This window comes from Ornithodoros turicata, chromosome 1 (genome assembly GCF_037126465.1).
Source record: "Ornithodoros turicata isolate Travis chromosome 1, ASM3712646v1, whole genome shotgun sequence".
NCBI lineage: Eukaryota > Metazoa > Arthropoda > Arachnida > Ixodida > Argasidae > Ornithodoros > Ornithodoros turicata.
In genome coordinates this window covers 78,665,803-78,681,247 of record NC_088201.1, presented here as the reverse complement: position 1 = coordinate 78,681,247, position 15,445 = coordinate 78,665,803, and the positions used below count along the sequence as shown (strand labels likewise).

The following is a 15,445-nucleotide window of genomic DNA, read 5'->3' as shown; positions in this document are numbered from 1 at the left end:
TGTGTCTCTGCGTGACACCTGGATTCTCTGGTGCCTCAGGAGTATTTCAGAGAACTGCTAATACTTCAAGAAACTTGGCAAAGTTTCTTGAAATATTAGCGACCACTAGCGAGGGAACCTGACACGTAAAGTTCGGCGTCACAGATTTTGTGCTGGTGCGCTACGGACAGTGTTCTAAGTTTCCAAGTGCATCACTAGTTATCTTCGAACGCCTATAAAAGCCTACTCGTACCGACATGTCATGCTTGGCAATTACAATGTAGGTGGAAGATTGTGTTGTCTACGCATAGAGCCGAGAAGAAGATTCAATGCTAGAAAATTTCACAGTGATGGAGCATCGTAACGTAAGCTTATAATGTGAGACGTGCGAATCCCATGTCGAAAACAGGCGTGCAGACACTCAGCACTGAAGTGGTGCGGCTTGCATTGAGCTCTTCTGTAACCATAGTTGCTTTTGTTTTGTGCGTCTGGGGAGCAGCGTGTCAACTGTCCTTCGCAACACCGCCATTCTGATTGTTGTCGACACGGGATCCTTACGATAATGTTCCATCTCCATTGAGTAATTGCCGAGCTCAGCGTGCGGGTAGAGTTCTACAGGCCGTCACCCTAGGTTCTGTGGCGTACCTATTAGAAGCATGTAATCGCCACAGCCATGTAATAATTGGAACTGTCAAAAAAAAGCGCTACTCTCCACCGGCGTATCCACAACGACCAAGTACTTAACCTTTGCCATAACGTAATAGACACCAGCGTCGAGGTACGCTGGTGTGAGGCAGTAGTCGAAAAGCAAGACAATGGCGGGGTGCGAAGCCAAACCTGGATGCCGGTGAGGTCCGCTAACCTCTGCTATTCTGCCGCTTTTCGCTGATTTCCATCCTTCTTCGTCGCTATTTTCTCCGTGGGCATATGCAACGGAAAGTGTTAGGTCCGTTTCCGGTGAAATTGTTGGGGAAGGTACAAAACTGTAGCGTCCAATCAACCTTTCCCATCGTCAGTACCAGCAGATTCCTTCACCTTTAGAACAATCACAGCCGAAGTCAGTACTACCCCGCACTAGGAACAAGGTACGACACTTTTGATCTCGTCGAGAATTTCATCGACCCGGGCTTCAAGGTGCAGCACTCGTGCACCCAGATCATGGCTGTACTCATTCGGCGCTGGGCCGATGTGGCTGTTCTTCCTTACGACCTACAGCAGTTGAGGGATCAAATGTACGCCGGCTTCGAACAGGTGCGAAGAACTCATCGTGGGATTCTGCGAAAATGGCATCTGAGCCTAGGTTAGTCCACTACATTGTGCTTAACCACATTGAGTAACATATTTTTTTCTCTCGCTCTCTCTTCATTATTTACGCCGACCAACCACTGTGGCGTCCCTGCGTAAAAACCCGAATTATTATTACTATTATTTCATGTCACTTCGTTTGCAAATCGCCAGGACAATACAGCAGAAACGTGAAAGGTGCACTAAAGCAAACATTTCCCTTCGCCGTATGAGAGATCGTGTCACCATGGGAGTAACGCAGAAGGAACAGGGTTCATCACTTGCACCGTTTGTAATTAAAACGTAAAGAAAAGTGCCATTTCAGAGGTTCCTCCTTCCTTCCTTTCGAATCGACGGAAAACGTCAAGGATACGTCGCCTCCAGCGCACCCGATTGCCGAAGGAAATATATTTCGGGAACATCCCCTTGCCACATTTCTTTATTGAAAATAGACCAAAAGCCAGGGGCCATGATGTTTATTACTGCGTAACACTGGCTTGCACTACAAATAAAAACAAAACAAGAAAAGGACATTTCGACCCCTATGCGGCCGTCCTCATCATCGAGAAAGTGCTTCAGTAGCTTTTTTAGTAGATCTTAGAGATCGTGTAATAATTTAGTGCCGCTTTTTACATTTACAATGCCGGTATACAGCCAGTAATCGCTAGCCTGCACTGCACCCATGAATATTGTGCAGCTAGGACAGACATGTACGCGTGGCGCTTCCTTGGTTGCCCTCCAAAATTTGTGTGTCAATATTGTATTTATAGGTAGACCACATGCTGCACATGTTTATTACTCGAAACGAATGGTCTTGCAATACCTGGTGTGTTATGGGATAGGCAGCAGGACGCCAATTTCAGACAACCGTGTCACGAGCAGTAGATATATTCGGCGAGGTGTCACACCACAGGGGTGATATAAATCCGCCACTTTTGTAACTATACCCTCAAGCGGGTTCGCAAAACAGCCACTTTGTCCCGGTCACACGTCATAGAAAACGTCATTTCTATCATTTCTGTCATTTCTATCATTTCATCATTTCTGTCATTTTGGGGTCATGCGACTTTATTTACATGTCGTTTTAGCGCTTGCCGACATATTCCTGTCGGAGCGAAGCAAAGAGATGAATGCATTTTGCCAGCGTAAACTAAACGGTGCTTCTTCCACGAAATGGTAGCCCATTTCTCCCTGGTTTAAGTGCATCGCATCGGCTCAGTGCGTCTTAACGCGGGGTTATCATGACATCTTTGGAAGTGGTCAACAGTACGAGGCCACATCTACAAAACAGCCCGTTTCAATGCGAGATTATCGGATAAAAATAATTACCGCGCTCAAAAGAGGTCGAAAACGGCGGAGAGGAACGTGTCCGTTGACGTTTCCTGCGACGTGTGACCAGAACGGTCTGAATCTGTGCAAAATGCACTGCGTTCGCCCAGCACGCTTTCATCTATGAAGCCATACGTTGAAGGGCACCTCTGTGTGTCACAACTCCTTTAATATATCCGTGGCCTTCCGTGATTCATGATAGGTTACATTGCGACCAAAGACGTGACGGACTGGACGCACCATTCGTCAGCTTCAAGGTGGTATGAAAGTGCAAAAATTGCTCGCAGAGTAAAATATAATGTTAGCTTGACATCAATACGAAAGGAACGGGATTGATGCGTTGCGTCATTCGTGATGCATGGAAAGAAGGGTGGCAATGCGTAGCGGCCTGTCATTGGTCTCCTCAAGTGATTTGCCAAAACAGTTGCGGGAGATCGTTTGAGGAAACCAGTCACAGGCCTCTCCGCATTGCCGTGCTTTTGTGAGACATGAAGAGAAACGTATAGAGCGCGGTTTCGTTCCTGCATTCATCACGAACTACGTAACGGACGAATCTCATTCCTTTCGTATTTCTGTCAAGGTAGCGTCGCCTTCTCTACATTTTTACAATGCGCCGGAAGGTGACCTGATGGTGTTGCAGGTCACCTTCCGATGCACTGTGGAACTTGTGGATGCAAGCCAAAGTTAAAAAATACTACGATCAAAGCCACATTTCCCACCTAGATCCAGAGAAAAATCGAACAAAAGGAAATCTTTCTTACAACAGGAAAAGGAAAGATAAGGTGTATCAGCACCCCATCAATTGATATTAAAAAATAGAAAATACTCTCTTAAAGGGAATGAGGCATGGAGATAGGGAACGCTTCGCTGCCTTGCTGAAGGGTGACGTTAGCGTAATTCTTGTTTGTCAATAAGACCTGTTAGTTGCGAGTACACAGTTGTGCCGTTGTCTTCCTTGTGGGTCATGTGGGTCATGATGTTCTGAGGCTGGAACAACATAGAAGGGACAAATACATACAAAGCCTCAATTTGCCTAAGAAATTAACGGTGAAAGATGAAAGTCACTGAAAAGGTTGTTAGCTTAGCTCAATTGGTAGAACCCTGGACCGGCAATCCAGAAGATGTGGGTTCGACTCCTACAGCTGGCTCACCTTTTCAGTGACTTTCATCTTTCATCTTCCTTGTGGGTCTTTGTCTTTTTGCTGCGTTGTATTATAGATCGTGAAATTTTTGAACATTAGTGAGTTCGAAGCTCTTCGACCTGGTACCCAACACAAACAAACATGTGTGTCATCTCACGTCGTGTCATGTGCACTTGCCAAAAATTAAACTTTGGCGACGTCATCATATATTCTTCCTGGATAATTCAGTATATATATACGGCAAATATTTTTATGGTCGCCATTTATGGTTGGCCTTTATGGTCGCTTACCTGTGTGTTCTGCGAATGTACGTCAATATACGAAGTTGATAGCTGCTTCTGAAGCAGATGCGTACGAGCGTACGAATGAAGGGCTTAGATACTCTACGGGCGAACAGTGTGCTTATAACACAAGATGATCATTGCGAGGTCTGTGCACGCTGTCCACCGGCTGCTTGTAAAACCGTCTCGAACTACTTTGAAGCAGCAACTAAATTTTCGAGAAATGTGAACAAAGTGTATGGAATTATGCTGGCTCTGTAATACGCCACGCATATCATGATCATGTGCATCATGGCAGCAAGCATCATGGCCAACTTATCAAAAATATATTATTAATGACGTAACATTCCATAAACGTACACCGGCAACGCCACCTAGATACAGAAGGCCTTGCTCAATGGCTCCTCCCACTCCTTTGCACGTAGACATATAAAGTCCACCAATCGCAAAAGCCAGCCAAGATGTCAGCCAATCGCCGCAGACGATTTTTAAACACAGCATTCTGTGGCTAGCACTGGCTACCCGTGTGGCTGATGGCGGCTCGTTTCCATAGGTACGGCCACTCAAAGGCACGGTCGTCTTTGGCGGCTACGTCACGTCGCTCAAGAGATCGAGCTTTGTCTCCACGTGTGTCTGAATAGTGATGCGTCACACATGCCGTCATAGCACGCGATCAGAATCGGCAGCACTAGCAGGCGAGGATAATTTCTCGGATATTCAGCATGAACACCGAAGCAATTATGCTGTTTTAATAGTCTTGCAGTTTACCTACATGCGCACAGAGAATAATGTAGACATTTTAGACAAGGTGTGTATAAGTCGTGTACGACGACTCACGGAATGACGAAAAGTAAGCAGATAACAGTACAAAACGCTGTCCAAATGAGCACCCGGAAGAGAAAACGAGTACTCTGCTACTGACCACAGTAGCGTGGTGCAGTACCGGGATCGCATTTATCCTACCTGCGCATTTATCCTACCCAAGGCACCCTGCAGTCGTCGATCAAGACTATCAGGCAACGTCGTTAGCAACGGTTATGTTCTGGCAACTTATCGGATGCTGAAAGCGACAGTCGCGCACGGAGAGCATTCGTGTGCAGTCTCGTTAATCTATTCGCAAATAAATCATAAAACCGCTGGAGAAGCTCCGTACGCTTTCGCATTTCGTTTAAGAGTTCCACTTCAGTATTTGTTGGGGACTGGCAGCGACGTCGCCTCGCGGGTGGTTCGTCACTGACCACCTCATCCTCTGGGTCTTACTCCCGATTTTCCAGACATCCCAATCGATGTTGCTGCGTTTCTCATTCCCGTGAAAAGTTGTGTCGCTTTAACAGTGATCTAAAGACCGAAGGATGTGTGTATGTATGTAGTTTGAGGTTTTTTGGCGCAAGGGCTACTTAGGCCAAAGAGCGCCAAGCCACTGAAGCCGCTGAATTTTTCGACGAACGCGCCCTCCCGCGATAAGCGGCGGTAGCGGGAAACTCGAAGCTGCGCGAAGCGCACTCGGCATCGGAGCATCGGAGGAGACTTCGCGAAGTGCGACTTCTTTGACGCACATGTGCGCCTGTGGAGAATTCGGATGACGCACCACTATGGTGGCACCTCCGGTATACGGTTGCTTATCTCAGACTATACGGACGCATTATTCTGCTAGAATGAAGGAGAAGTGCGGCTAATGGCTTCCGGACTGCTAGGAGCCGCTTCTATGATTGTCTAAGTCATCTATTTTGCTTATTCAACTACCGCCGTATTGTAGTAGTTGCATTCAACATCCAGCGACACTTTCCCATTTAAGATAATTTTATTTACAGAACCAGTTCAAGCTGCTGTGTCACAGCTAGGAGAAAGTTTGGAGGTATTTTACGAGGAAGTGACGAGACGCACGACTGATAAGTAAGTAGGCTGACGGAGGAGAAATTAACAATGAAATGTCGCTACCGGATGTCGTATGTTTGATTAATAGCCTAGCTTAGCGCTCCGTGTTCGGCTGGTCGAAATGGAGCCTTTAATTGCATGCGGCTTTTTCTTTTCCGGCGCTTCCCTCGGCTCACAGCGCTGTGAGGCGAACTTATCTGTACAGTCGAGCTATTCCAAGATTAGGCAGGGTTCGGGTAATGTTACGGTGGCCGCTTCCAGTGAGAAGCTTTGTCTCGCCATCGTGGTTGCTTTGCAAGAAGTCTCGTTCATTTACGTATCCAGGTATCCGTCGTCTTGCTGGTTATGCTTCTGCTGCTTCTGCCATTTACAAACATTGTGGAAAGAAAAATACAGCTACGCGTATATGTACACCGGGAACCGCTTGGTTTCGAAATGTCAGATTAATTGGAAGCGTAAATGTACAGCAGAACGTTTTACCAGCGACATTCCTTAGCAGATTGCAAAAATGAGGGCGTTGCGCTTCGCACATTCGATACCGTGCAGGCTGTAGTGGGAACTTGCTGGCAGAGTCTAACCGACGGACCACCGCTTCCGAAGTCCTGGTGAACACTGTTGATGAGACACATATTAAATATTATCGCGATCGTCGATTAATCCTCCCTATCCAGTACCAATTCAGGGTGGCCAGCGTTCTTGTTAGCACATTCTTGCGCTCTGGTAACTGGATTACTTGCGAATGTGCTAAAAATATTCCGCACATTCACACAATACACAGAGCTGTGCAGGTTACACAAGCCGCAGATACATTTCGGTACATAATAGCTGAATGAAGTCAATAATAATATATTAATGGGTCCACCTCCGTTCAATATGATGCTCTCAGGGAGTTGTATTCGACGAAACAAAACTGCACGTCGTTTGTCTTTTGTTCGTCCCTCAATGGGCAACGGAGATTAACTACGGTGCAGCTTTGGAAAGATTGTTCTGAAAGAGGTGTTGATACAGCGCCGTTTGTTTTCAGCCCATTGTTCGTGAGGACAGTGAACGACATGCTGCTCAATTTGGAACGCGCCTTTGTGCAGCAGGAATTGGGCGGACCCCCTGGTCGAGCGAGGTAAGCTAATGTGACGGCGTAGACATGGCGCAGCAAATAAGATTGGGGACTAACACAGAGGCAGGTAATCACGACAACTGCAAACTCACAACTGAAGATGTATTGACAGAGAACTACGAAGGCGCAGTGAGAAAGGGAAAGAGTAAAAAATATATGGAAACATGATCACTCTTCTCGCTATAGGCAACCAGTCGTGTTCGTCTGCCTCTGTGTTTGTCCCTAGTCTTATTTGCTGCGCCATGTCTACGCCGTCACGTTACCAACTACCCCAGATATCTACAGTGCTGTAAGCTAGTGTGCGCTGCACCTTTTTACGTAAGGGGAATTCTCAACGATATCATACTCGAAACTGCAGGTAAATAACAGTGTTAAGGTAACTAAATGACGTGACACTCCGATTGTGTTCGCATATGGTGATTACCTGACGGGTGCTAGCCGGGCTCCACGTTCCATACAGTTAGCAATGTCTGCAACACATATATCCTCCTCCTCTTTCGTCTAAATACAGAGTGTGTGCGCAAAAAGTAAACCAACATTTACGTTCGTAGCGCGCTCCCTGTCTACCTGACGAACTTCCGGTGGCGCACGACGACGCATTTATGCGGTGAAAATCAACTAAAAAATCCTGGCAACCAAACTCTGCGTAACAAAAACGTTATCCACAATTTCGTCGCCCTCATAGATGTATATGCGGATGTATATGTATTGGACAGATATATAGAGGTGAGCGAGGGATAGGTGTATGTGTATCGTGAGTGTCAATAATGACAAGAGCCCTCTCAACCGACTAATATTGCGGTTTTCGGTCACTAATACATGTTTCCCAGGAACGTCATCTATGGCTCGTCTCGTACCGACAAGACCCGCCTCTCATTCTTTCCCACCTTGATGGACGCACTCTTCGAGCAGAAGAGTATCGAGGATCGCCTGGTGGAGGCAGTTCCCACAGCCATCATCAGCGTCGTGTATGCTCTCCAGCAGGCTGCCCACTTCATTGACATCAGCAATCCCTTGTGACCTTCCAAGGTTGACTTCGGTTGCAGTGTAGCTCTCATTACACGAAACGAAGTAAAATCAACCCCTAGCAGGAGATTTGCAACTGCTTGTTTCCTTCTGTAAATTAGGGTTCACGAAGCCGTTCGTAGGGGAAGCGGATATGTGTCGACGTGCACAAACCCCGCGAGAAGAGCTGATCACAAGATACATGCCACAATGGGTGTACCCTGTCACCCACTCTTAATAATAAAACATCACAATGCATGCACGCTATCGAGCGTGGTTATAACCACGTGAAAAAACACGTGAAAAGAACACGTGAAGAAATCAGTTTAAGAAGGTTGCACTTTCGAATATCTAGTCTTTATGCAATTCTATGTGATGTTCAGCTTGTATCTCATAGTTATTTATAAACGTAGTCAAGTTATAGGCGTAAAATACTACGCGTATGAATACAAAGGGTGGCAGGAAAACAACGCTTTCGGTGGCTCGGATACCATTGGGAACGAAGCTATATGACCTGCTGTACTACACTCTTAGAAAAAAGGGTGGAGCACTTACACCTTTGCAAAGTTCTGGTGGTAGTGCTGAACGAGCTCACCGTTGTCGGCCTCAGATAGGTGGGCAACGTGTTGCAAAGTTCTAACTGCTACTTCTCTTTCAAAACAGGACTTCATCGCATAACACGTTGTCCGCCAACCATTTCCACGAACGATAGGGTTATCGCTTCTGATTCGGTGAGCGAGGGGTGCGTACGCCGCTTTGTACCAATTTCAATACACGATGATTGCTTTTACCACCCTTTTACACCCTTTATCAGACGCCATGTTTATTTTCATTTATTTATTTATTTCGTGGTACGTTAAAGGCCCTTGGGCACTACATAACGGACGGCGGACACAGCACATATAATAGCCTATAAGAATATGTAACACACTATGTACATACTATATGGGTTAACATGGGTTATACAATTATAAATTTACAAATACACAAAAATAGCGACTTCAGCTACGCACTGTTCTTTCATTGTCCTCTATGATGAGTGCAGTGACTGCTTTTTTGAATTCTAAAGGATCATGAAGCACTGCAATGCTACGAGGTAAATCATTCCAACATTTCGCTATGTAACAACCAAATGAGTTAAGGAAGAAATCATGGTGGCAATGTGTTAGTTCAACCTTGTAGTCATGATCCAGTCGTGCAGAGATAAACGCCACATTTCTTTAAAAGTCTGTGCTTAAGATTGTGTTGTGGAAGACCTTATGAAAGAGACAGAGGCTGGATACCTTCCTACGTAAATCTAATATTGGGATATCAATAGACGACTTCTTTGTGGTTATACTACTATATGGAGAAAAATTATTTAAAATGAATCTAACTGCGCGGTTCTGCACCGTCTCAACTGCACAAGAAAGGTTGGAGTGGTAAGGTGGTAATTATAGAAGTTGCTACACCAACCACATGCACTAACGCATTTTTTCGAGCACACACAGCGCCACACTCCGGATCAGCAACCTAAGGGTGAAAGGAATGTGGCCGGGACTGCATGCTCCACTCTGCATCACGTGGTGGTCTAGGTTTGACGCAAAAAATTGAGAATATACAAAGTCAAGTCAACACACGATCTACCATCTTGAAAGCTATTCTGGGATGGGCCCCACTTGAAAGACGCAGGGTTGAGGCTCGCTTGAAACTTCTTCGTGATATCTATTTTAATCAATCAGGTATTCCACGAAACGATTATTTACTGCCGCCTAATTTTATTTCTCCACGTTTAGATCATCTGTTAAAGATTAAGGCTTATACTTCCCGAACGTCCCTGTTTAAGAATTATTCTTGTTAAAACAATAGAAGAATGGACTCCCACGTGACCTCGTACTTTCTTGTTCTAACCCTTCTTTTATGAATAGTCTTTCAGATTATTTGCGACAATCACGTGTTTTCTTTCCCCGAGTATTTAATGCGTTTTTTTAAATAAACATGCACTCCTTCTCCATGTACGTCGTCAGCGACACTTCATTTCGAAACATGATCAGTGTGCAACGGGGAGTGTAATGGAAGCGCGCGTAATATGATTATATTACGAAAATTGCAATAAGAAAGACACTGCTAGGCAAGTCCACATATACGACAGCACATACAAGACACGGCAGGGACAAGGCTTAAAACCCTTTGTTGCCCAAGGCTACTTATTGTGGATGTTTTCTAAATTCGTTTTTCGGAGAGACAATCGGCACAGGAACCCCAAAATCCTAGCAGCCACAAACGTGGATGTCTAAGCTTTCTTCCTCCCGCGTGGGATGTCGCTACTTGTCCGCGCGCCAAGCCGCCCGGGAGTTTTAAACATGGCTTCCACGGCTGCGCGCCAAAACCGGCAAGCGTTTCATATTTTGCATTATTACTTGCGTTTGGCTGTAATCTGTAACTTCTGAATGCAATGCCCTTTTTTTAGAATGATCGAAGATACCTAGTGTAAAATATCACCTTTGTGCGACCAAATCTTGTGGGGTATTGCACGAGTTGTGTTCCGCATACACGTTTGTGGCACCCAGGTATTCCACGTTCGCCGCCTTCTCAGCGGGGGCCAAGGTCGCCGCGCTTGAAAGCCCGTTCCATGTTCTCGACGTGAAATCATTCCCTAAAATAGTAGGTTTTGCATTTACAGACGGAAACCTCTAACAGATGAAGACATTCAGGCCTTGATATTCGACTGCCCAAGTGGTAGTGAGGATGAGAATTTGGAGAGTTCCGACAGCGGTGATGAGTACACCAGGCTACCTCTGGTGTACTTCTTCTTCTGGTGACAGTGAAGGCGACAGCTCAGAGGATTCAGATGTAGAGGTGACGTCGACAACAAAGAAAAAGAAACGGAGAATCTGGCACTGGGTGAAAAAGGACATTCCTATAAACCGAGGTCAAGAAGTCAGCGTACTGAGGCCACGACCTGGTTTAGAAAGTGCGAAGTCTCCACTAGGGATGTTCTTGAAATTTGTCGACTATGATCTCTTAGAATATCTCACCTTTGAAACCAACAGGTACAGAGTACAGCAAAACCGCACACGGGTACTTCCAGTTTCGCTTTTGGACATGCGAAAATTTCTCGGCATTGTACTATCTACATGTCCGTTGTGCATCTCCCGTCAAGAAGAATGTACTGGTCAGCAAATACGCGCCAAGAAGACGTTGCAAGATGCATGAGCAGGAACAGATTTGAAGACATACTCTCTTTATTCCATGCGAGCGACAATGATAAAGAAGTGCCAAGGGGTAGCGACGGTTATGATCGCCTCTATAAGGTACGTCACGTGATCACTGCGCTGAACACTAATTTTTGGCAAGCATCAGAAATTGAATCGTGTGTCTCGGTGGACGAAATGATGATCCCGTTCAAGGGACGTCATTCGCTCAAAGTGTACATGCGAAACAAACCCAGTAAGTGGGGATATAAAGCATGGGCTCTAGCAGGGCGCTCCGGTTATGTGTACAAGCTGTACCGTTTTGGCGACAACCTCGTGATGGACGCTCCAGATAGCCCAGAAGGCGTCGGTGAAAGTGGGAAGATTGTGCTCCGGCTAACTAAGGACTGTCCGGCAGGGACTCAGGTCTTCTTTGACAACTTTTTTGCTTCAGTGGAACTCTTCGAAGAAAGGAAGGCTAGAAATTTTGGAGCAACAGGAACGAAGAGAAGGAAGGTCCGGTAACTGTCCATTGAAATCGGAGAGGGTGCTGAAAAAGAAGGTAGAGGTGCAATGGACTATCGCACAGAGAGAACATCTGGTGTTGTGGTCTGCCGATGGTACGACAATCGTCCCGTCACTGTTGCTTCGAACGTACACAGCGTGAAACCTGTTGACGCTTGTAGGCAATACGACAGAAAGCTGAAGAAATTCGCCGTCGTTCCGAGGCCTAACATTGTCCAAGCATACAACCAGAGCATGGGTGGTGTAGACAGGGCTGACATGTTACTGGCATTCTACAGGAACACGCTAAAGACAAAGAAGTGGTACAAAAGAGTACTCTTCCACCTCCTTGACCTAGCCGTCGTGAATTCGTGGCTTCTCTATCGCGAACTCAACCAGAGCAAAAGGCAACTAGCTGACTTCAAACTGTCCATAGCGTTTGGTCTGATGCGCTCACAGGAGGGTATGAGGGCTTCGCCGGACGAGCAGAGCGGCTCCAATGATTCAGCTTCAGAGAACCGTCCAGCGCGTAACCTCTTACCAGGTCACGGTGTCACAGGCATCATGTCAAGGCGCGCAAGTCACGTTTCGGTGCGTTATGATGGCGTCAACCATTGGCCAGTGAAGATACCGCAGAAGAATGCTCCAACATGCAAGCTGAGCACGTGCGAAAGGCGCTCCCGGTCCTACTGCAAAAAATGTGTCGTTTATTTGTGCGTGGATGAAGGCGAACTGAACTGCTTCGAAAAATTTCATCGTGCATAGTTTTATCGCACTGTAAGCGGGCCGCTCCGTTCTTGGTTGCAACATATGTGGCACCAATAAAAAACACATTTCTAGCAATTTTACACCAAACTTTTTTTTTCGTTTCTTGTTTCTGTGGGCCTGATGCCTAGAAAAATATATGCAACGCGTCCAAAGTGTCGTCCCACTTCCCATGGGCAACAAAGGGTTAAGACGGAGCGCTCAGGAATAATAGCAGCGTCACCGCACATCGCTAGAAACTCAACGGCTAACACAAGATTGCAACAACAAGGTTGGCGCGTCAGTATCAAAGTTCGCTATTCTGCTATTTTTGGCTACCCCCTCCAAGGTACCCCCTCTAACAGAAAGAAAACAGCGATGCGCGATTTTTCGAGCACGCCGTTGTCTTTTTAAAAAGTCTTTCAAAGGAACATGGACATAATATACGACGGCTAAGAATTCTTAGCAGTCGTGTATTATGTCCATGTTCCTTTGAAAGACTTCGTCGAAGATATGATGCAACAATAAGGTGGACAGTATGCTACTTACACTACGTTTTACTGTAACTTAGGAAAAACTGCCTACAGTACAAAGTTATTACCTGAAATCTGTCCTTGTCTACGTTCACCACCGGCGATAGCAACGAACATTCTCGAACTGCCGCTTTCGGCATTCCTTTGGTAGTCGTCACATTTGAAAGTTGGCTTCATATAACACTTCGGGGTATTGCGCGCAAGCCCACTTCAAGGCACGCCACGCGTTGCTTAAGTTTACGTTTCTTCACCGTTTAGCGTGATTTTCGCTTTTTTCAATCAACAGACAAAATGTTGCCATATTAACCCTGCGTCAACATAACCACAAATTGAAATAATGGAAAAGGCCCTGGTACACTACAGTAAGTTAGTGTGTTCTCCAGTGCTCAATCACGTGGTAAACCACAATTTCTTTCGTTTCTATGGCCCGGTTTCATCAATGCTGTTTAACTTTGAACCGGGATCAAGGGTTAGTAAAAATTGAAGTTGACACTCAATTCTTTTTTACAAATGTTAGTTGATGACGTGATGAATGTTTCAGTGATTAACTCCCTTTAGTGAAGCAGTGTTACGCGTTAAATTTAAGTTAAGAGACGGGGGACGGCAAGAAGGAGAACAAAGGTACGGTGAGCTTTGCTGCCCTTGTCAGCCAGGCTACCAGGGACCTTAACATTACTAAAGGGGACGCAGTAGAAGATAATGCTGTGTTAAGGAGTAAGCTGCACGACCTCAAGGTTGGCTTTCTCAACTACGAGGGTTCCCTAACCAACCGCCAACCAAGCGGCCCGGCGAGGGAAGTTCGTCACGTCCCGTGATCCGTGAAATAGATACGGAGTGCGATACTTTCGCTCGAGCACACTCCAAAGGCGCACTCCGTGATATGCTCCTCCCGCTAGGTGCATGGAGCACGCACTCCCGTACACCGGAGCACCTATTTAAGGCACCCAGTGGATTGTATGGAGTTGCAGAAGGACTGCGTAAAGGGATAATCGCTACAAGCTGTAATAAAGCGGGTTTCTTCTGCCGATGTCGTCAGATATTCGCCAGACGTAACGACTTGTTTTGCCAACACGTGCGCAAATGTAGTGGACGACGAGAATAAGGTGCGTTTCAAGCAGGAAACCTTTTAATGATCAGAAAGCCCAAAGTTCCGAGCTCCTTGTTCCTTGGTGCTATGCACTAGACTGTCGACGTTCCGGCTCGTTGGCCCTTTAATTCTCTTTGTCACATGGCCGCCTCGTCGTTGGAGCCTTTCTTCCTCTACCATCCTGACTCCTTCCTCCTTGCAAGGTTTACGTCGCTATGCCGAGCGCTACTTGTAGGTGATTCGCACCGGGAACGGAGTCAGTCCTGGACAAACAGTGCGTACCAGCCCCTTGCCACAAAGTTCAACCTGTGCACTTGAGACTTTGCCTGATGCATTCCGCGGATGGACAGTATTTATTCGCTGACAACTGTTCCTAAAACAACACACCTATGCAACCCCATGCAACCCCAGATTCGGGACAGGAAACGCCCGCGTACAGAAGTGCCACTGCTAATGCAACCGCGACAACATATCAGCGACCACGTTGTCTTTGCCGCGTATGTACTGTGTGTCAAACACGCACGGGAGTGAGCGGTGCGAGTTAAACACGTCAAAGGATTGCGATCCGTACGAACTCATGTTCTGAAAATCCAAGTCTTCAGCTGTCCCAGTGGCCAAATGATTGCGTAAGCTTCCCGCTCAATCGTTGACCACTTCGCTTGCGTCGGAGTTAAGTTTCTTACTAAAAAAAAAAAAAGGCGACGGACTGTTCTGTACCACTGTCCTCATGCGCTACACAAGTTGCCACCGTTGCCAGAGAGGCATCTGTCGAGACGGGGGAACTGCCAATGCAATCACCGACGCCAGCTCGGATTTCAGCATGACTGCCAGATCGGACAGTTCGCCTGGCGCAGAGCGCTTCCCGCGCCGCCCTGCGTCAAGCAGGCAAAATTTTTTCCCGGGCTCCGTAGCACGCAGCGCCAAGCGTGTTGATGTTGTGTGTTTGCGGCACGTCTTACGGCGCCGAAGAATTCGAAAAACAATTGTTTCGTGGTGCAATGTGCATTTACCTATAGAAGTGCACCGCATGGAACGAAATTTTATTTGTTTCCTGGGAAGCCTTGTGAAAAGGAGAGAAGACTGAAGTGGTTCTCCGCAGTTAAATGTGCAGCACAACGCTGCAGTGAAACGTGTTCGCTTTGAGTGATGTTAATCACTGTCGGGAAGGCTAAGCGAACTTCGTTCATAGTTTCTTTTAATAAAGATAGCTCGCCGTGGATGCCCAACAATAACACTGTCATATATGTCATCGCCATTTTGCCGACGGTACTAAGTCAAGTGATCCAAGAAGTACTTCGTGTGGTCTGTCTATTTTTCCTTCCAGCTCAAGCTCCTTGCAAAAGCCAATAATTGAAAATAACCATTCTCACTCTCCACTTACTCACTAAGAACAAA

At 46.4% G+C, this 15,445-nt stretch overlaps 2 protein-coding genes and 1 pseudogene across 2 annotated transcripts in view; all 3 read left to right on the top strand.

Annotated features, from left to right (window-relative positions):
- LOC135377495 (N-acetylated-alpha-linked acidic dipeptidase 2-like) overlaps positions 1 to 8,097 on the top strand; it is a 134,087-nt gene extending 125,990 nt beyond the window's left edge. Inside the window, exons 20-23 of the mRNA XM_064609941.1 lie at positions 1,021 to 1,279; positions 5,827 to 5,908; positions 6,915 to 7,007; positions 7,835 to 8,097. Of these exons, the coding sequence (XP_064466011.1) occupies positions 1,021 to 1,279; positions 5,827 to 5,908; positions 6,915 to 7,007; positions 7,835 to 8,024 (624 nt within the window). The 3' untranslated portion in view covers positions 8,025 to 8,097. The remainder of the gene's footprint in view (positions 1 to 1,020; positions 1,280 to 5,826; positions 5,909 to 6,914; positions 7,008 to 7,834) is intronic.
- A 2,551-nt stretch (positions 8,098 to 10,648) lies between these two features.
- Positions 10,649 to 11,707, top strand: LOC135377491 (piggyBac transposable element-derived protein 2-like; annotated as a pseudogene).
- Positions 11,708 to 11,755: 48 nt separating this feature from the next.
- LOC135377484 (piggyBac transposable element-derived protein 3-like) lies at positions 11,756 to 12,471 on the top strand. Its single transcript, XM_064609914.1, has one exon. The coding sequence runs from the start codon at positions 11,756 to 11,758 to the stop codon at positions 12,449 to 12,451; it is 696 nt and encodes a 231-aa protein (XP_064465984.1). The 3' UTR covers positions 12,452 to 12,471.
- The last annotated feature ends 2,974 nt before the right edge of the window (positions 12,472 to 15,445 follow it).